The sequence below is a fragment of the Leptinotarsa decemlineata genome, unplaced genomic scaffold, assembly GCF_025532065.1.
Source record: "Leptinotarsa decemlineata unplaced genomic scaffold, Ldec_3_MD MMD2_tig00026361_RagTag_RagTag, whole genome shotgun sequence".
NCBI lineage: Eukaryota > Metazoa > Arthropoda > Insecta > Coleoptera > Chrysomelidae > Leptinotarsa > Leptinotarsa decemlineata.
Window position 1 is genome coordinate 615,412 of NW_027412704.1, and position 20,959 is coordinate 636,370.

At 33.1% G+C, this 20,959-nt stretch overlaps 2 protein-coding genes across 4 annotated transcripts; one reads left to right on the top strand and one right to left on the bottom strand.

Moving 5' to 3' along the window:
* Window positions 1-496: 496 nt before the first annotated feature.
* On the bottom strand, window positions 497-9,690 carry Elp4 (Elongator complex protein 4). 2 transcript variants are annotated; one of them, XM_074184896.1, is made up of 7 exons: window positions 9,473-9,690; window positions 9,228-9,263; window positions 5,275-5,390; window positions 4,131-4,371; window positions 2,465-2,748; window positions 2,171-2,399; window positions 497-682 (listed from the first exon to the last, which is right to left on the bottom strand). In XM_074184896.1, the coding sequence occupies exons 1-7, from the start codon at window positions 9,573-9,575 to the stop codon at window positions 594-596; spliced, it is 1,098 nt and encodes a 365-aa protein (XP_074040997.1). In that variant the 5' UTR covers window positions 9,576-9,690; the 3' UTR covers window positions 497-593. The 2 variants fall into 2 exon arrangements, with proteins under 2 accessions (XP_074040997.1, XP_074040998.1); XM_074184897.1 differs by lacking the exons at window positions 9,228-9,263; window positions 9,473-9,690 and adding an exon at window positions 7,003-7,278.
* Window positions 9,691-10,574: 884 nt separating this feature from the next.
* SCCRO4 (DCN1-like protein SCCRO4) lies at window positions 10,575-19,756 on the top strand. 2 transcript variants are annotated; one of them, XM_074184901.1, is made up of 5 exons: window positions 10,575-10,719; window positions 11,070-11,196; window positions 15,443-15,800; window positions 19,076-19,283; window positions 19,336-19,756. In XM_074184901.1, exons 2-5 carry the CDS (start codon window positions 11,111-11,113, stop codon window positions 19,401-19,403), a joined length of 720 nt encoding a protein of 239 aa, XP_074041002.1. In that variant the 5' UTR covers window positions 10,575-10,719; window positions 11,070-11,110; the 3' UTR covers window positions 19,404-19,756. The 2 variants fall into 2 exon arrangements, with proteins under 2 accessions (XP_074041002.1, XP_074041001.1); XM_074184900.1 differs by having other exon boundaries at window positions 10,605-10,882.
* Window positions 19,757-20,959: the final 1,203 nt, after the last annotated feature.

Below are 20,959 nucleotides of genomic sequence, written 5' to 3' on the forward strand. Positions count from 1 at the left end.
GCATTGTTCATGTCAATGTGGGATTTTCAATTTACAGTTTAAAAAGCTACACTACGTGTTTTGCTATGCATTAGCTTCCTCAGGCGTGCCTATACAGGCAGTATAAACACGCCTGAGGGAGCCACTGTATAGTTCATACTGCCAGTATAAACACGCCCAAGGAAGCTACTGCATATTTCACTTTATTGTGATATTTCCACTGGACAGTTTACAAAAACACGTGTTTGGCTCTACAATAGCTTCCTTAGACGTGTTCATGAGCATGAGAAAGCTATTGTACAGTTAGTTCATACTACTTTTATGAACACGCCAAGGAAGCTATTGTATTGATCATGTAATTGTGAGGTTTTCACTGCGTATTTGGCTATACAATAGCTTCCTCAGACGTGTTCATACTGCTAGTATGACCACGCCGGAGGAAGCTACTGTATACTTCATACGCCTGAGGAAGCTACTTGTATAGTTCACCTTATGATTTTCTGAATAAAACACTGCGAAGTAAAAAAAACGTGTAATTTGTCAATTTTTTCAAAATATAATACTCTTCAATAAATAAGTTATGATGATAAGGTTGATTCAAGGTACGTAAGTAGTTAGAAATCCAATAAACTCTTTTTGGTATTACCACCACACCCCAAGAAAGGAACGTTTTCTCTCCTACCGTCTCCATCGTCTTGAATATCTGCAGCAAAAACAAATCTTCAATAACACAGAACTGCTGATTATAATTCAACAAATTCTAATATCAAAAGACAGAAATATACAATATCATAAAAGGCGATTTTGTGAGGTTTTAGCATAAAATGTCAATAATTAACATATTCATGAATTACCTGTTTTCTAAAAAGTAAGATTTGTAATGTTGTATTTTCGAAATTTACCTGTTTTGTCAGAATTAGTCATTTATCTCAGTTTTGAATTGAAATGTCAATAATTGGTATGCTATAAATAACCTGTTTTCCTGTATTTTCGTAACTGGTGTTTTAAAATTAACCTGTTTTATCATAAAATCAATCATTATCGTATTTATAAATTACCTGTAATATTTATTATATTGAAATCGTTTTTCTAAATTTACCTCTTTTGTTAGCTTTCGTCATAAAATGTCATCAATTAACATATTTATAATATATTGTATTTTAATTGTTTTTTCAAAAGTTACCTGTTTTGTCAGGTTTTGACATAATTATCTGTTTTACTGTAAGTAATACTGTATTTTAATCAGTTTTTTAATATTAACCTGTTTTGACTTTGGAATAAAATGCCAAAAATTAACATATTTATAAATTACCTGTAATATTTACTCTATTGTAATTGTTTTTCAAAAGTTACCTATATATTTTTAAATTACCTGTTTTCCTCGAAGTAATATATATTTTTTCAATGTTTTTTTCAAAATTTACCTATTTGTCAGGTTTTAGCATAAAATGTCAATAATTAACATATTCGTAAATTACCCGTTTTCTAAAAGGTAAGATTGTAATGTTGTTGTTTTTTCGAAATTTACCTGTTTTGTCAAAATTAGTCGTTTGTCTCAGTTTTGACGTAAAATGTCAATAAATGACATCTTATAAATAATCTGTTTTCCTGTAAGTAATTTCGTAATTGGTGTTTTAAAATTACCCTGTATTGTCATAAAATCAATCATTAGCATATTTATAAATTACCTGTAATATTAATTATATTGAAATTGTTTTTCTAAATTTACCTTTTTTGTTAGGTTTAGTCATAAAATGTCAATAATTAACATATTTATAATATATTGTACTGTAATTGCTTTTTCAAAAGTTACCTGTTTTGTCAGGTTTAGACATTAGATGTCTGCATTTTAATAAGTTTTTCAATATTTACCTGTTTTGACTGACATAAAATGCCAAAAATCAACATATTCATAAATTACCTGTAATATTTACTCTGTTGTAATTGTTTTTCAAAATTTACCTATATATTTATAAATTACCTGTTTTCCTAGAAGTAATATTATATTTTTTCAACGACTTTTTCAAAATTTACCTGTTTTCTCAGGTTCTGGCATGAAATACCATTGTAACATTATCATCATGAATAATTGTTATTGATTTTCATAAAGTAACTGGTCAGGGTCAGCATTATCAAAAAAACATGGACTGTTGAGGGCCCCCGATATAATCTTAAGGTTTTCGAAACTAACCTGGAGGCAGATGCAGCATATCTATCGAGAATCTTTTCCTCCTCAGTTTGAAAGCGTATTCGACTGAACCCGGATGTTTGGACGATAACGAATTGATGGCCGCCAATTTGGTCAGATAAAAGAAACCGTGATACTCCGACAAACTTTGATTGTGCTCCAACTCGGTCCCACTGAAGGCTTGGAGCCTCATCGCTATATCACTAGAGTGGATGCATCTGTCCAAAGATATCTGAAAGAAGAAAAATTGGATGAGCGGGTTCTGCCAACTATCGAGGAAAACGCGAATCGACTCACTTCATGATACAAATGCGTTGGAATGGTTATGACAGCCACGGAGTACGCGGAGCGCACTAGCGCCCTGAGGCAGAATATGAACATGTCCAGGTCGCGGGTGCTTTCTATCGAATGCAGAGACTTCCGGTGCGGAAGCCACATCGGAGACCCCAGCGAGTGTACGCCTATTCGTAAGATGGACCTCTTTTCGGGGCTATCTTTCAGGAAAAATTTACCCTCCTTGATTTTGTTTTTTATCGACTTCAGCAAGTCATTATAGGCAGGGTTAGAGTATGTTTTCGTACCTGAAAATGAAATATTCAGAAAGAATAAAAAATTAAATATTTCACTTTGAATAGGTAGCAGATATTATTGAGAAGGGACTCCAATCTTAATAATAAGTACTGCAGGTCTCAACTTGGTGTTTTGTTACTTCTTAATTCTGATACAAATTTGGAACTTCATGTTGAAAGTTGAAATTCTGTTTTAAAATATGTCCTTACAACTTTTAAATAACTTCTCTGAGTTTTACGAGTCAGGTTAATTTACTTTATGAATTTCAACTGAAAATTTCAGGTTTTGTAGAAAGACCAGGTTATCTTGGCTGACAGAGAATACATGTTGAAATTTACTGTTAAAAATTGAAATTAATTGTTGAAAACTGAAATTTAATGTTGAAAATTCAAATTTATTGTTGAAAATTGACAGTTAATGTTGAACTTCAATGTTAGAAATTTCAATTTAATATTGAAAACTGAAATTTAACGTTGAAAATTAAAAATCAATGTTGAAAATTAATATTTATTGTTGAAAGTTGAAAATCAATGTTTAAATTGGAAATCTATGTCAAAATTCAATGTTTAAAATTGGAATTCAATGTCGAAATTCAATGTTGGAAATCGAAATTTGAAATTGAAAACCGAAATTTAATGTTGAAAACTGAAATTCAATGTTGGAAACTGAAATTCAATGTGGAAAACTGAAACCCAATGTTGAGAACTGAAATTTAGTGATGGAAACTGAAATGTAATGTTGAAAACTAACACTAAATGTTGAAAGCTGAAACTAAATGTTGAACAACCAAATTAAATGTTGACAATTGAAATTTAATGTTGAAAACTTGATATTGAAAACTAAAATTCAATGTTGAAAACTGAAAGTCAATGTTGAAAACTGAAATTTAATGTTGAAAACATACACTTATTAAAATTAAATATTGAACATTAAAATTAGATGTTGAAAATTGAAATTTAATATTGAAAACAATGTTGAAAACTGAAATTCAACGTTGAAAACTGAAATTCAACGTTGAAAACTGAAATGCAATGTTGAAAATTGAAATTGATTGTTGAAAACTGAAACTTAATGCTGAAAGCTTAAATATCACGTTGAAAGCTTAAATATCACATTGAAAGCTGAAACTCAATGTTGAAAACTGAAATTAATTGTTGAAAATTTAATGTTTAAAATTGGAATTTAATGTCGAAATTGAAATTTAATGTTGAAAACTGAAATATAATGTTGAAAATTGATGTTATATGTTGAGTGTAATGTCTAAATTGAAATTTTATGTTGAAAATTGGGATTAAATGTTGAAAATCGAAATTCAATGTTGAAAACTGAAAATCAATTATGTTAAAAGTTGTATTCCTAGGTTCAAAATAAGCTTAATGACAGAAATACTCACCATTTTCTATTCTCTGCCCCGTCCAATAACTAATATCCGAGTTTTCTATATCATTCAGTGACATGTTCTTAGACAAGTCATAATTGTGTCCAATATGTTTGATATTACGATTTGAACTATCCATATTCGTCGGTAAATTCTGATATCTGAATGCTATCTGCATTTTATCACTAGCCCCAGTGGTTTTTGACACCTTTTCTGGTTCAAGATCACTTTCAATCACAGCAGGTAATTCTTTGATCTACAAACAAATAATTGTTTCAACATAAAAAACCGCATTTTTGTGAATTCGAAAATAGAAAAAAAACACCCATGAAAATCAACAGGACTACATATATCATGATAAAATCATACGAATACAAAAGATTTTTGAAAACTGAAATTTAATGATGGAAACTGAAATTTAATGTTGAAAACTGGTACTCAAAGTTGAAACCTAAAACTTAATGTTGAACATTGAAAAAATGTTGAAAATTGAAATTCAACGCTGAAAACTGAAATTTAAGGTTGAAAACTAATGTTTAATGTTGAAATCTTATATTTAATGTTGAAAACTTATATTTAATGTTGAAAACCTAAATTTTATGTTGAGAACTGGAATTTTATGTTGGAAACGGGAATTTTATGTTGAAAGCTGGAATTTTATGTTGAAAACTGAAATATTATATTGAAAACTGAAATTGAATGTTGAAAACTGAAGTTTAATGTTGAAAACTGGAACTCAATGTTGAAAACTGAAACTCAATGTTGAAATTCATTGTTGAAAATTGAAATGTAATTATTAAAATTAGAATTTGATGTCGAAATTGAAATTTAATGTTGAAAACTGAAGTGTAATGTTAAAAATAAATTGATATCATATGTTATCTGTAATGTTAAATGAAATGGTGAATGTAATGTCTCAATTGAAATTTTATGTTGAGAATTGGGATTGAATGTTAAGTTTTAAACTGAGGTTAGACCAAGTTAGCTTGAAATTTCAAACGTGGTTATAAATTCGATATTCTTATTCAATAGTACAAGTGTACAAAAGATAATGCTGTTTGAATCGAAACAAAATTATTCGACCGGACTGTAATTGTTGAAAAAAAATTGAACTGTTCTTCCAAGTGAGCAACGAAAGTATTCAGCGCAATGTACTCACAATATTGGAAGGATTCACATCTTGACTAGCTATCAAAGTAGAGTGCTTAGAGACGATACCCTCGGCAAGAAAATATTTCAGTATGATTTTTGAGTACGATCCGTGGAAGTCTTCCTCTGGAAAACAAATGAATACATTAAGATTCACGAATTCTAGAATAATCACTAAACGAAAGTGTAGCAGTTTGTCGTGACTCATTCAAATAGGTACATCTTTATTTATTAGATTCGGTTTCCCCATATTCAAATAGATGAACATGAATATATTCAACCGTAGTCGGGGTTAGAAACAAACTAGAACAAAATATTTTATTCTATGTACACACAAACAGTACACACACCACAACTTCATTTCGCAGATACAAGACCAACTCTTTGAAATTTGGAAACTCTTTTTATATCGAAAAGATGACCTACAAGTTCCATACATATTTGCCATCCAACTGAGTCATCAATAACTCAAGTAAAATTATTAGTCCGATCAGGCTCATGCCCAAAACTTATGTTGGACAAACTGGTAGAACATTTTCCCAGAGAATGAAAGAACATAGTACTAATTTCTTGAATGTGAAGCCCAATTCCACATTTCTGGCAGTAGGGCAGAAGTTCAATCACAATCATGACATATTCCATTCGGATGAGAAAGGTTTGAAATTCAATCTAGCAAATTGTGACTTGAATACAGTCGAATTTCAAACCAATCACTTTTATGATTTCGTTGAAGCCATATCAATAATTCAATATTATTCACACAAACTGTGAAGGTAATCATCAAACAGAAGCAGTCACCACATAATTCTTAATGGATTTAGTGTTGATAAGCGAAATGAAAACATTTTGAATCACCTATTTATTGCTCCATTGGCTTTTTCCTATTTCATCAGTTTGGTCGACAATATCAAATGTTTTGATAACGTCCAAAATAACTGAGTCATTTTGTTTTCGTTTGAATCATCAACGACCTCAATGACGAGTATCAATGGTGAAAAAACGAGGTCTGATAAAAAGAATAAAACTCTTTCACGAAGTGTAAGTTGTACAAAAAAGAGCTATGAGGGCTCTCTGTAAAGTAAAAACACGTGATTCTTGCAGGGACCTTTTCAAAAATAATAGAATTCCCACAGTTACTTCAATCTTTATTTTAGTAACTACCAGCTCAATACACAAGAATCATAACAAATATATTACAGTACCCTTACACCATAACACGCGATGATGGCAAAAATTGAGATTACCTCTACCAAAAAACAATCTTGTTAAGGAATCTCTCAATTATAATGGACTGAAAAATTATAATTGCTCACGACTGAGCTTGAGGGAGATTGAATCATTAGGATTGTTTAAAAACCATGTTGAAGAACTGCTTTTCACTCATCCATTCTACGATGGGGAGGAATTTTTTAGAAGTGAACCTTTTTGTTGACATTGAAATACGCCTGTCTCCTTGTTATGTGGCTGTACCTACTTATTAAGTCATTCATTCTACTTATACACTTTACTTTACTCATACATTTTACTTACACACATTTTATCATTATTTAGTCTGTATCAGTACAATTTTATCATTTTTAGCATTTCAACAGCCGATAAGAACTGTTTTTTCTGACACTAAAGCATATTTGATCGATTGAATCATGGGTATATGCTTATGACATCGAAACCAAAGCCCAGGAGTGCCAAGACCAAAAAAAGCACACCAAATTCTATCAAATGTCAAAATTTTGCTCACTATTTTCTTCCGTTACCCTGGTATAGTACATCAGGAGTTTGTGCCACATGATCAAACGGTCAATAGGGAATATTATTTTGGAGTTATGCGTGGCTCACGACAAGCAATACGAAGAAAACGTCCGGTATCATGCGTAATCATGCCTCAGCCACCGTAATCACCAGATTTGAACCCCTGAGATTTTTTCCTGTTTCCAAGACTGATGATGCCGAAATGCCCCCATCAATCATATCTGTTAACTCAGGAACCCCATAAAATCAGCACAGACTAAATGGGACTTTCACAAATTGTAATTCAGTGAAATCCCAGTGATAAAAGATAGGAATCTTGATTACGCTAATTAAACTGTAACAAGATAACAAAACCCGATTATTACATTGAAATATATTTAGCAAAATACGGTACTTACGGTCTGACTCATGAGTTTCAAGGTTATTGAAATGATAACAGTACGAGTATAATATTACCCTGACTTTGCAATATTTTTAAATCAATGAATCCAACGTGCAGAATGACGTAAAGGTGACTCGCCTCCAAGCAAATTGCAAATGATAACTTTGAATCTGATGCAGTCAGTACAGGAAGTGGTTTTTCAATCAAAATACACCCAAAGGATGATTAAAAATTCATTTAGAAGCACATTACAATATTCACTCAACAATCAATTGCGTAAATAAATTGAACAAAATAATAGGAAAGGAATTGATTTCTGGAAAACTGAACCCATTTCTCAGTAATCAGTTTGTCATCGAAAGCTGATGCAATCCTCAACTTGATAATGAAACGTGTTCGTTTCACAGAAACCACTGCAAATAAAGTATTTGTCAACATTTTCTCGATGACCTCAAGTTGAAAGATGACTCATTACAAAAGTATACACGAATGAATCGAAACTCTGCAGGTTTGGTCAAGTCAGAACTTGTCACAAACCGTCACACCTTTATAAATAGCCATATATTTTGATTCTGTAAGGGTGGTATAAGCACAATTTTTTAATATTGGCAATTCAGAGCAGAAGGGATGATTTTTAGTAGAAATTAATCTGCAAAAGTAAAACTAGTGACAAAGAAACAAGTGATCTCGACAGTGACTGCTAATCTCAGTGTAGAATTAGTCAAAATCAATACTGGACAGTTCACAAAAACTAATTAAAAATTCAAATAACATGTAATAAACTAAATATCCATTTCCACATTAGAAAACAGATCCAGAGAAGGTGGAGAACTGGATTATCTCTGGTCATTCAGTAAATTATCAGCATTCCAAGAACTCCAAAAGATTGGGTCTCACACTTTTCTCATCGAAATGTAATACTTCATAGTCTTGTTTAAAGTCGTGTCCCTCTGTCAAAATATGGTTTGCAAATGAGGAATTTGTCTCCACGTTCAGGAAACTACTCCTGTGTTCTTTCATTCTTTGGGAAAAAGTTCTACCCGTTCTGCCAATATAAAGTTTTGGACCAAAATTCCTGATCTAACCGACAATGACGTTTTGTCTTCATTATTTCAAATGAATTCGCTTGTATAATAGACAAAGAAGAAGAAATTAGATGGAGAAGAAAGTAAAGATGAATAGAAGTAATGGACACTTGGATATTTTTGTTGAACGAATTTCTGAACATAGATAAACAGCCAAAGCTATTCAAGCAACACATTGCAATCTCATATTGATAAAAAAGGGAATTTGAAAGGTCAAAGAGCTGTTGAGACCTGGTAGCGTTTCTGGCTACATTTATCAACACTGACAATTTAAATATTCAAAGAGGAAAATTCTGGATGTTTCACGTTGTCCGATGATGTTTTCTTCCTGCAGACTCATTAATTCAGGATCAGAAACAGATTATAGATTGAAAAATATCTCTAAACTAATTCATTCTTCTGAAATCAATATCCAGCTATTTTAAACCCCAATAAAAGGGCAATATCTTGAATAGGGAATTATTGTGACTTATCAATGACTTTAAAATGAAAGCAGATGTAAAAGTCTGTAAGAATGATGAATCAATTTGCAGTAGCACTATAAAAGCACTGTTTTGTTCTTACACTTTGAACAGACAATGGCAACTGATTATATTTACGAATGAGTGTCGAAATTAGAATTTTTGTAAGTTCTGGTGTGTATGAAGAGAAATGTCTTTACTATTCATTTCTCGTAGTAGATAAAACTTAGCTAGGCATCTAACCGAAAAAAATCGATATGGAACTAAATATAGCAACATGACTTACCAATTAAAACCACCGTCCCAACTGGAATACCTCCTCCTAGAAGAAAAAAGTAAGTAAATATAACTGACCTGTACTAATGGGTTTGTTGATTTCTAACGATTCAAAAGCGAACTCATACTTGAAAAATCAACCCATCGTCCTATTCTATTCAATCAGAACAATAATCGAACTCATTTTATTCCATGTTGTTGAATGAGTGGAATTAAAAGAACAAAGAAACCAAAGTATAACCTAAAAATTCTCACCTAAAAGAGTATCCAGGGATTGTATCCCGGAAGAAACCAGTAAATGTCCATTTTGAGTGCTAAAAGAAGCCCCTGGGATGATCTTTTGTGATTTCTTTTCCATGAAAATGATTAGGGCTATAAATCGAGTTATTAAATTTGCCGGAATTTAATTACAGCTCTTTTTCTCTCGACACTACCATTTCCTGTTTCTCATTAGTCGTTTCTTTCCTAGACAGCTGGTCCGTTCGACATTAGTCGGCAATTTTCGTTTCTCTCGTCGATACTCATTGCACAGAACATTATAATAAGGTCACAGAATGTGACATTTTATGATATCGATTAAATAGATCAAAAAGCCTTTTTATTTTTTTTTGATGAGATATCTATCCACACTTCAGAATGTATCTCTCGATATTCCAACGTTTAGGACAGCTCATATAAAGTAACTTCGCGATTACTGAACTCTCCAATACACAGAAACATATATATAAAAACAGATTTTTATACATTCTCTTATAAATTTCAAATTTTCAACAGCATTGTATTTCAAGGAAAGACGCACGTAATATTCTGTTCTCTTAAATAATAAAAAATAAATAAACTTAGACCGAGTCACCTATAGGTCGAATTTCGTACAAGAATAAATCGACTATCAGAAGAAAACAATGCTGAAAGATCTGTTATTATATTCAACGAAACCTATGTGGTTTGAGCTATAGATCTGATGAAACGTAATCCTTTCTTTCTTTGGAAGAAGTCACGATACACTCAATAAAACTTTCCTTTGTTTGCTCTTGGATAAGTAAATATTGCATTTTGGCGACAAAGTTACTTTAGGAGTTAACACATAAGTAAATTCTAGAGTTCTGTCGAAATGACAATCCTTTAATCAATTTAAACTACGTTTTAAAAAAGTTCGTTCGGGCCAAGAAGGTTATAGCCTTCTTACGTTGTTACAAGTATGAATGTGATGATCAGCAATATCTCGTTTTTAATTTATCCTTCGCAGAACCACAGCGAAACGCATTTCAAAAAAAAGTTCATTTGGACAAGTATATGGCGCTAGCGACAAACATCTTGCAGTAATCTCGTAGCTGTCATAGTGTCAAGTGCTCGTTGTCATCGTCACAGACGTCAAAGTGTTGTGTGTTTTGCTCTGTTTTTGCCCCTTCCTCTCCGCTGTAGACTTGATTACAAAAAAGTACTAAACCAACGGATCCGCAGGCAGCGTTTATCATACAGCTGATGAAAAATTTAAAATAAATGTAATATAATTTATCTTCTACCTAATGCAGCATTGTTAATCCTTCGACCTTTTCAAAAGTGCTAGACCTCATCTTTTGTATTGAATTCATTTCCCTAATTTCGTGCATAATATCCATGTTGGGGAGGGGTTATAATTAATACCAATATTTGACCGTGGTTACGGTAAGTTTTTTATTTTTTTCATCGTTCAGTATATTCATCGATATATAGAACGTATTATTTTACACCGATGAAGGGACATACTTTGGTCGCGTGCCCAACATTTCAACTTTGACATAACCTTACTTCCATCCATCAAATTGACCCTTGAAAAAAGTATATGATCATGATAATTCTTTTTCGCTTTTAGCCTGATATCCCGAAAGAAGAACATAGGCTGTGAAGTTTGCAATGCCTCGTAGCAAACGTAGGTCAGCAGAAATGAGTTCAAACGATGAGGATAGGTATAGTTCAAAGAGAGTGCGAAGCCAGAACAGGTAATTTTTCTTTAGGTTAGTTGGAATATATTGAAAAGGGTTCTTGTGATGAGAAAGAACCTTTTAGCTTTCTTCCCTATTGTTGTAAAAGAAGTGAAATCAAAGTCAAACTCTATGAAGATGTGTCCAGCCAAAACAACTAATAGTTTTGTCAAGAAACTAATTTTTTCTTCGCCTATTACGACCAAAAAAGTGATTGGCTCTGTATGTAAAACCTCCCAGTTCTCCTTTACTAATTGTTTTCTCAAGGAATCATTTCAGTAGAGTATGTTTTTATGTTGAGTAGAATATTTTTATTGTGAATGAAAATCAGTTTTTGATCGTCCTTCTTTGGTTATCAAATTTTCAGATAAATGAAGTCATGGTCTTTGGGTTACGTTTCACATGTAAAAGATTTCTAGTCAAGAAAATTGTTTGGAGAGAAGTTGAGAAATAAAAACCATCTGACAACTCAGCTCTTATTTGCTCCCTTTGTCAGACAATGTGGCTAGAAAACTGGCTAACTCAACCTTACTATATGTTCATTTTGATTTTTGGAAGATGATGAAGTCTGCGATCTGATTCAGGTAAAAGATTTTGAGGTGAAAGTTCAGTGGATTTCTCTGAGAAAGAGGAGATCTCAAGTGATCCTCTTGTCTCAAGTGATCCTCTTGTTTCCTGTTGCATTGGCGATTGCATAACTAGGGATTCTGAATATGATATATGAGTATAAGGGTTCCAAAAACAAGCACTCGTTAAAGAGAATACAATGGGCAGTTTGGAGTGGCTTCGTCACTGTTTATAGTTCTTATTGCACTTTGATATTCCCAGACTTTCGAAAGCATACAAAAATGTCAACATTTTCAGGCAGTTTTCATTGTGGTCATTTTCCAAGCCGTGCAGAGCGACACAAGATTTTTCTGGTCTTCCAAATCGGATTTGTGTTGCGTGTTGTTTGAAACGAGTTTAATGACGTGCTTAGTCTGCCCAATATATTTTTTGCCAGTCTTGAAAGCTTGTCATCCTTGAATTACAATTTGCCATCTTGTTTCTAGGCAAATTCATATGGGAAGTTGTCGATTTCCTGATTTTGATTTGATTCTATTCTGTTGGCTACTGATTTTTCATATAATTGAGGCAATGAATAGAGTTTAAAGATATTTTGACTTGATTTGATTTGTTCAACAAGTTTTGTTGAAAGTTTCTTTGGCATTTCTTCGTTGAATACTGTTATTTAAAATATATCTTCAAGATAAGGCTCAAAAACCTTCTGATTACATTATCAACAAATCCATTCTGTATAATTCGTTGAGAAGAACTTTGAAGCACGTCTTTCTGTGGTATTTGTATGATATTTTCATTGGGATTGTTTATTGTTTTCTTTTGTACAATAATTTGGTAGTGATAGATGATAGACCTGTTTACATTTAGCAAGTCGTGTTTCATAATTGTGGTACATGTTCGAAAATGTATTTATATTCAAGGTCAGTGGATTTTATTGTTTTTATGACTTTTAGAATGATCCATAAGTTTTAGGGGTGAGATTAACATTCATGTAAATAAATTAATAATGTTAGCCTTTCCTAGGAGTATCTCTTGTAATGAGTTATCCATTATACAGTGCATTTCTTTAATGTCCCCCTCCTTTTATTTTTTGAACAGGTCAACTCAAAAAATTGCAATTTGTGATAATGGAATTAATGCATGAATACTTTATTTTGAAGTGAAATTGACACATGAAATTTTCAAGATGGCGACTAGGCGCCATATGGGAAAAAAATTAAATGGAACCCTAGAATATGAGGTCAATATCTTCACCTACTACAAAATGGTGGTGGTGCCAGGGATGATCCAATAAACTACAGATCTATATCACTTGTTCCGACCTTATCCAAAATTATTGAAAAAAATCATGAAAAGGCGGCTAATTTACTTTCTCTGTATACAAGTGATGCATTTTTCAACTTTCTGCATAAGATTTATAGTGATACGAATTCTGATGTCTATTCGGCAGCTGTATTCTGTGACTTTTCCAAGACATTTGACCTCGTTGATCACGGAATCTTACTGCGGAAGCTGAAACATTATGGTTTTGAGCACAGAAGCATTAGATGGTTTGAATCGTACTTATTGCATCGAAAGCAAATTGTAAGACTCTCAACTGACTCAAATGTAGGAGAAATCAAAGCAGGTGTCCATCAAGGTTCCATCCTAGGACCCATCTTGTTTCTATTGTATATTAATGATATAACACAACTGGATCTAACTGCTAGCATCACATCATTTGCAGAAGACACAACGTTGCTGTGGCAGGGAAAAGATCCTACAAAACTAGCTCAAGATGCCACTGTGGACATGGAAAAAATTAAGAGCTGGTGCGAATCAAATAAGCTTTCTTCAAACTTTGTTAAAACCCATCTCCCCACCTCTTAGTTTGAATAACAACATTCTCGAGATGAAATTGTCTTCCAAATTCTTCACATTCTCTCTCTCTCTCTCTCCCTCCCTCCCTCCCTCTCTCTCTCTCCCTCCCTCTCTCTCTCTCCCTCCCTTTCTCTCTCTCTCTCCCCCTCCTCCCTCCCTCCCTCTCTCCCTCTCTCCCACTCCCTCTCTCTCTCTCTCCCACTCCCTCTCTCTCTCTCTCTCTCTCTCTCTCTCTCTCTCTCTCTCTCTCTCTCTCTCTCTCTCTCTCTCTCTCTCTCTCTCTCTCTCTCTCTCTCTCTCTCTCTCTCTCTCTCTCTCTCTCTCTCTCTCTCTCAACAAACAAACAAAAAATGCCCAATACAAAAGTGACTAATGTTAATAGCTGTACACAAATGGATGAGTGCAAGAAAACAATGTTGCCAATTTCTCCAAAAGACCAAAGAAAGATCAGAAAATCTGGAAGGGAAATAAAAAGTAACAATGCAAAAAAAGAAGAGAAAATTAATTAACCAAGTAAGCAAGAAAAGTAATACCCACAAAAATGAAATGCAAATGATCCTGAGGAACAATATTCAAAAACAAAGAATTCAACTAGAAAAGGCACTGCAAGGGAATGTCGATGCCACAGAAGAACAAGAAACTGGATCCTTAGTGAGCTTAAGTAGTGTTCTTGTAGATCACTCCTTCGATGTCTCCTACTCGGAAAAAACACCTGAAGATATCAACCACAAATCATTTCTGGAGGAGCTAGAAACTGCACAAAATATTCTTGTACATGAGGAAAGAGCAGTAAGTTATGTCCACCGAAAAATAGATATATATGACAGTTCTGCAGCGAACTCTAATAACAGTGGTCCACTTGAAGAAAATGACCAGATATTACACAAAAAAAGCTTACCCGAAATTCCTATTTCCTCAAAAAAAATCATGATAATAGGGAGAGAACGCAGAGAACTTTCCTTTAGTTTTAAAAAAGAAACTTCAACACACAAAATACCAATTTGAGGAAATTTTGGCGCAGTCAAGTCGTAAAAAGTGATATAACTTCAAAATATATTAATATAGATTATGGATTGCCACAAGGATCGGTTTTGGGACCCACTCTTTTCCTTGTATATATCAATGATTTACTGTATATAAATACTTCTGGAAAAATTACCTTATTTGCTGACGACACCACCATTTTATGGCATAGTAAAACTGTTGAAGATTTGAATAATAAGATAAGCAGAGATATTGATGTAATTAAGTCTTGGTGCGACTCGAATCTTCTGTCTTTTAATATAAAAAAAAAAAACAAATATATTAACTTTCAAATGTACTTTAGAAGATATGCCTCTAGAAAATGAGAAGATTGAAAATAAAGACTGCACAAAATTTTTGGGCCTATACATTGACAGTAAATTGAAGTTTGAAGCACACGTCAACCAATTGAAGAATAAAATCTCCTCAGGGTGCTATTCAAGGATAATTATTTCAAGGGACTTGGTACTGCCACGGCTATGAACGCATATTATGCATTGATTGAATCTCAACTGAGATATGCCATTCCTTTCTGGGGGGTATGCAACTCTACTCTGCTAGATTCAGTACTTAAACTGCAAAAGAGAGCCATTAGATATGTGAGCCATTAGTTATTTGCAGTATGCTGTATGGCATACTTGATTAGACTGTTGAATTATAAGTCGTAAAATTGACAAAATGTTCAAATAACATTTTATGATCGATATTTTATTTATTTATTGACACTTATTCTATGCCTGTACGTGTATATTCTACTTTGTCAACAAAACAAGAGTTTTTTGACAATAAAGTATGTTTTGATTGATTGATTATATTTCAGTTCCCGAAGAACGTCGAGACCAGAGGAGCCCCTGTCGTATAGTCATAAGAAATGCCTGACGTGGTTCAGAGAGTACACGACACCCGACGAACCAGACACGCTGGGTCCTGAAGGAATGGAAAAGTTTTGCGAGGACATCGGCGTCGAACCCGAAAACGTTGTCATGTTAGTTTTAGCGTATAAAATGCAAGCCCGGCGGATGGGTTATTTCACAAAAGAGGAATGGCTCAAGGGACTTCAAGAGCTGCACTGCGATTCCGTTCAAAAATTGCAATGCCGTTTAGAAAGCCTGAAGTGTTATTTGAACGATCAAACCGTTTTCAAAGCTATTTATAGATATGCGTACGATTTTGCTAGGGTAAGTTACTGTCGCGTAGTAGTGATCATCACTATCCTAGTGCGAGATTTCTTGGTCTCATTCTAGTTGAAAGTTCATCTTGGAGACATTTGAAGCAATAGGAAAGAAAATAGCTCACATAATAATAGTAATAATTTATTAGTCTCAAGAAACACACAGTTTTTAAACACGTCAGTACAATTTCTAAAATGTCTTTGAGAGGATAAGATTCGTCACTATAGTTTTTAAAAAATGCTCATAGATGAATTAGATTTACAAAAAAACAAGTTAACAAGATAAAATTCCAATCTTATAAAAATTGACCAAAAAGTAAAGCCATGAGCTTTTACAAATTATAAATCACATAGCTAACATATTATATATATTCAAGTTGAGTAAAAGTTCAGGAGACGACCACAAAAGTGTATGTTTCTTCTTGGATAACGTCGAAAAATTGATCAATTTCATATAAAGAATGTTTGGCTGATATTTTCTTCAATAAGTTTTTGGATCTTCTAAATGGCAAGTTACAAAGTTCGACAGATAAGGCATTGTATAGCTATAGCTATATTATCTGTTCTTTTCAACCTATCAGCTGTAGAAACAAGGTTTGATTTATTTCTTGTATCATGTTGGTGTATATCCTTGTGAGCAACTTTATTCATCAAGTTTTGTTGAACAAGAAGCAGATTTTCATAGACAATAACTAAGTATAGGGTCATTATTTTAAGTGTTGCAAATATTGGTCGACACTTCTCATCATAATGGGGAATGTTCCTCCTGACGAAAATCAAGTAGTTTTCATAAAAGAGCTCTAAAACAACGCATTTTAAACTCATCATTTCAACCTTTTTTTTTGAAAAATTATTTAAATACTTAAAAAAAAGGAATGAAATAATGCATTCAACATTTAAAGGGATTCGTTTCTATTTAACAATTTGGCAACATCGGTTATAGCTAATAAAGGACAATGAATCTGTTACCTGTATGATACAAACAAAGATGACATATTTCAGAGGCGCGCTGTTCTGTTTACTTATGTTCCGAGTTCCAAGACATTCTGTGACATGACATTTTGTGCACCTAACTTATCTTCCTCTATATAAATAAATAACAAAACAACTGTTGTTTATGTGGCTCGTGGAGGTGGTATTGAACTATAATTTATATTTTGCCTTAATTGTTGATTTATAAAGATGATTTTCCTTTTTTAAAGTAAAATATCTAGGTACGTATAAACTATTTCAACTTGATATAGGCGCTGTTGCCAATATGTGAATTAGAAACAAATCCCTTTAAAAATTAAAACCCAACATTTGAAACATCAATTTGAATACTTTCCAAAGTGAATTTGAAAAACTCATGAATTAAACTCAACTTTATTTTGTTCAAACTTGCATTTGCTGTAATAACCCAAATTGAAGAATATTTTCCATTGGCAGAAATCATCCTTCTTACTGCAGATTTTTGAATGACAAATATTCTTTCAAGATGTACCTGTTGCATTATTCTAATTGATTAAACCATTCCTAAGGACTGACTGAAACAGTTGAAAGTGCCGCACTTTGATTTACTATTTTTTTAATTATTTTGATAGCAAAAACTGTCTTGCTAAGTTTACTACACATGCTATTTATATGGTCTATCCATTTCAGGTTGGAATCTATTTGTACTCCCAAAAATTCGGTGGAATTTTTGTCATCTCGATTGCAAATTGGTTCAAAAATTTGAGTTTCTGTTTTTCGATCATTGAGAATCAAGTCATTTGGTGTGAACCATGATCGAGCTTTCTCTAATATATCAGTATGGGTCATATGAGGATCATCTATTTTATATATTTTTCTGATATAGATATAGATTGATATAGATTAAAAACAGAAGTGGCCCCAATATTGACTCTTGTGGCACTCCTCTTGATATTTTTCTTTTTTCACTTTTCTTTTTACTTTTTCTACTTTAAAAAAGGAAAAATATCTTTATAAATCAACAATTGAGGCAGAATATAAATTATAGTGCAATACCATCTCCACAAGCCACATAAACAACAGTTGTTTTGTTATTTATTTATATAGATGAAGATAGGTTAGGTGCACAAAATGTCATATTTCACAGAATGTCTCGGAACTCGGAACATAAGTAAACAGAACAGCACGCCTCTGAAATATGTCATGTTTGTTTGTCTCACACAAGTAACAGATTCATTGTCCTTTATTAGCTATAACTGATGTTGCCAAATAGTGAAATAGAAACGAATCCCTTTAAATGTTGAATGCATTATTTCATTCCTCTTTTTTAAGTATTTAAATAATTTTTTAAAGAAAAAGGTTGAAATGATAAGTTTAAAATGCGTTGTTTTAGAGCTCTTTTATGAAAACAATTTGATTTTCGTCAGGAGGAACATTCCCCATTTCAATTCAAAATAAAGTATTCATGCATTAATTTCATTATCCCAAATTTCAATGTTTTCAGTTGATTTGATCAAAAAATAAAAAGGGGGGGCATAAAAGAAATGCGCTGTTTAAGTTGACTTGTGGTTGTTGCCCAAAACTTTATATTAGCCAAACGGGGAGATATTCATCCCAAAGAATTAAAGAACATAGGTGAAGCTTGTTCAATCAAAAGACTTATTTCACATTTGCGTAACATTTTTTGATATAGGGACTATGAAGTATCACATTTGGAAAAGAAGGTTTGAAACTGAAATCTTTTGGAGTGCTTAGAAATTATTAGATTTAGGAATTCTGAAAATGTATTCAATCACCAAATTGAATTCTTCTCTTCTGAATCTGTTTTCTAATGTTGGCAGTTACTCTTTCAACTATTAATTTAATGAGTTACAAAAATTTTCTTTTATGTGTTTAAATTTTCAATTAGTTTTTACCTAAACTCGGGTAAAATCATGAGTCATTAAGTACGTAGAAGGACACATAATTGAAATTGTTATATGAAGCACTAATTATGGAGAATTAAGTGAGTCTGAACACGCCTGAGGAAGGCTATTGTATGACGAAACACGTGTTGCGTTTTTGTAAATTGTCCAGTGAAAAACAAAGTATCACTTGAATAAACAAATGGAAAGCTGTTTAACGGATTATTTGGCCATAGTCTGCAGGTTTTCATTTCTGACATTTCGTCTACGACTGCGGCATGTAGATTCTAGAGCACGTCTCATCGCCTGTGATAATGTCTATTGTAGTCATAGACGAAGCGTCGGGCATAAAAACCCACATACGACGGTTGATAAACTGGAAAACAGAAAAAATATGTACTTGACATTTGTTTTTTTTTTTTTTTAGGATAAAGACCAAAGAAGTATGGACATAGAAACGGCGTTGGCGATGCTTCAACTTCTATTAGGAAGAACCTGGCCCCTACACGCCCAGTTTAGTCAGTTTCTCAATCGGTCTAAATACAAAGTGATAAACAAAGATCAGTGGTGTAATATTTTGGAGTTTTCGAGGACGATATATAACGATTTATCTAATTACGATGTAGACGGAGCGTGTAAGTAACATTCGCCATCGACCATGCGTGTCTTAACCTCACTTCTTTGCAGGGCCCGTAATGCTAGACGAATTCGTCGAGTGGATGAGAATGACGCGAGCCAATAGCGACATAAGCTGAGATTCACTAGGACCAACTATAACTCACCCTGTAAATTTTAATTTTCGTGAAGGTAGGGCGTAAACGCCGCATTTTCACAAAAAATAAATAATTTTTAAAAGTCACACCAACCGGTATGGACGTAAGTCCGCTCGTACTTTGTTATTGGCGGTGTGGAATGGATGCAAATCGGGGAAAAATTCCGAGTATACTTTTTTGAAGGACCATATCTGTTGCTAGATTACAAGTAACTGATTTCCGTTCATCGTACATCGCTACATCCGGATTCAACTAAGCTTTAATTTCATCAATTCTATTACAGTAACTTCGGAGGATGCTCCTGCCATACAAACAATAAATGTTATGAAAAAATATCGTATTTTTTATTAAACCTGATTATTACGTTATACCTATATGAGGAAAGTAAGAGGTTTGTTCAGAAAAATTAAGGGAATTTTCATGTTTTTCAAAAAATGTTAATTCATTGATTTCTATTTTTTTGTCTCCTTCAAAATAATATTTTTTTTGGTCTCCAGAAAATAGCAGTCTCTTTGGCTTATTGCGTTTATTCTACCATCTTCTTATGACACCCATTGCTACAGTGTCGTTCCCTGTGCTAGTTTGTACAGGTTCCATGTTGGATGTTCGTCATATTCTTCTGGACGTAATGGGGAATGTTCCTCAATTTGGGTTATTACAGCAAATGCAAGTTTGAACAAAATGAAGTTTAGTTTAATTCATAAGTTTTCCAAATTCACTTTGAAAGGTATTCAAATTGATGTTTCAAATGTTGGTTTTTAATTTTTAAAGGGATTTGTTTCTAATTCACATATTGGCAACAGCGCCTGTATCAAGTTGAAATAATTTATACATACCTAGATATTCTACTTTAAAAAAGGAAAATTATCTTTGTAAATCAACAATTAGGGCAAAATATAAATTATAGTTCAATACCACCTCCACAAGCCTCATAAACAACAGTTGTTTTGTTATTTATTTATATAGAGGAAGGTAGGTTAGGTGCACCAAATGTCATATGTCACAGAATGTCTCGGAACATAAGTAAACAGAACAACGCGCCTCTGAAATATGTCATCTTTGTTTGTCTCATACAGGTAACAGATTCATTGTCCTTCATTAGCTATAACCGATGTTGCCAAATGGTGAAATAGAAACGAAATGATAAGTTTAAAATACGTTGTTTTAGAGCTCTTTTATGAAAACTAATTGATTTTCGTCAGGAGCACCATTCCCCATTTCGTACATCCATATATTACCTTTCTCCTGTGATTCAGTACCTCACATTCGCATAATATGTGTAGAGCTGTTATGTGTAGAGCTGTTTCTATCCCTTCTTTGTATAATCTGCAGCTGAAGTCTCCGTTGTACAGCCCCATTTTATTCAGATGTCCTCTAAGCGAACAATGACCGGTTAGTAACCCTGTAATTATTCTGAGCCGATCACTGCTATATTGAAGTAGTTCTTCGATTACCCCAACCCCATTCAGGTGGTAGGTGCATTTTGAGCATTTCCATCAGTCCTGAGAGTTTCATCGTTCCACCTAGAATATTACGGA

Coding starts and splice junctions, on each gene's coding strand:
- SCCRO4 (XM_074184901.1), top strand. CDS start 11,111: ATGCCTCGTAGCAAACGTAGGTCAGCAGAAATGAGTTCAAACGATGAG. Junction 11,197..15,442: donor AGAGTGCGAAGCCAGAACAG/GTAATTTTTCTT, acceptor ATTATATTTCAG/TTCCCGAAGAACGTCGAGAC. Junction 19,284..19,335: donor TTACGATGTAGACGGAGCGT/GTAAGTAACATT, acceptor ACTTCTTTGCAG/GGCCCGTAATGCTAGACGAA.
- Elp4 (XM_074184896.1), bottom strand. CDS start 9,575: ATGGAAAAGAAATCACAAAAGATCATCCCAGGGGCTTCTTTTAGCACT. Junction 9,264..9,472: donor ATCCCTGGATACTCTTTTAG/GTGAGAATTTTT, acceptor TTTTTCTTCTAG/GAGGAGGTATTCCAGTTGGG. Junction 683..2,170: donor TATGCTGCATCTGCCTCCAG/GTTAGTTTCGAA, acceptor TTTTTGCTGCAG/ATATTCAAGACGATGGAGAC.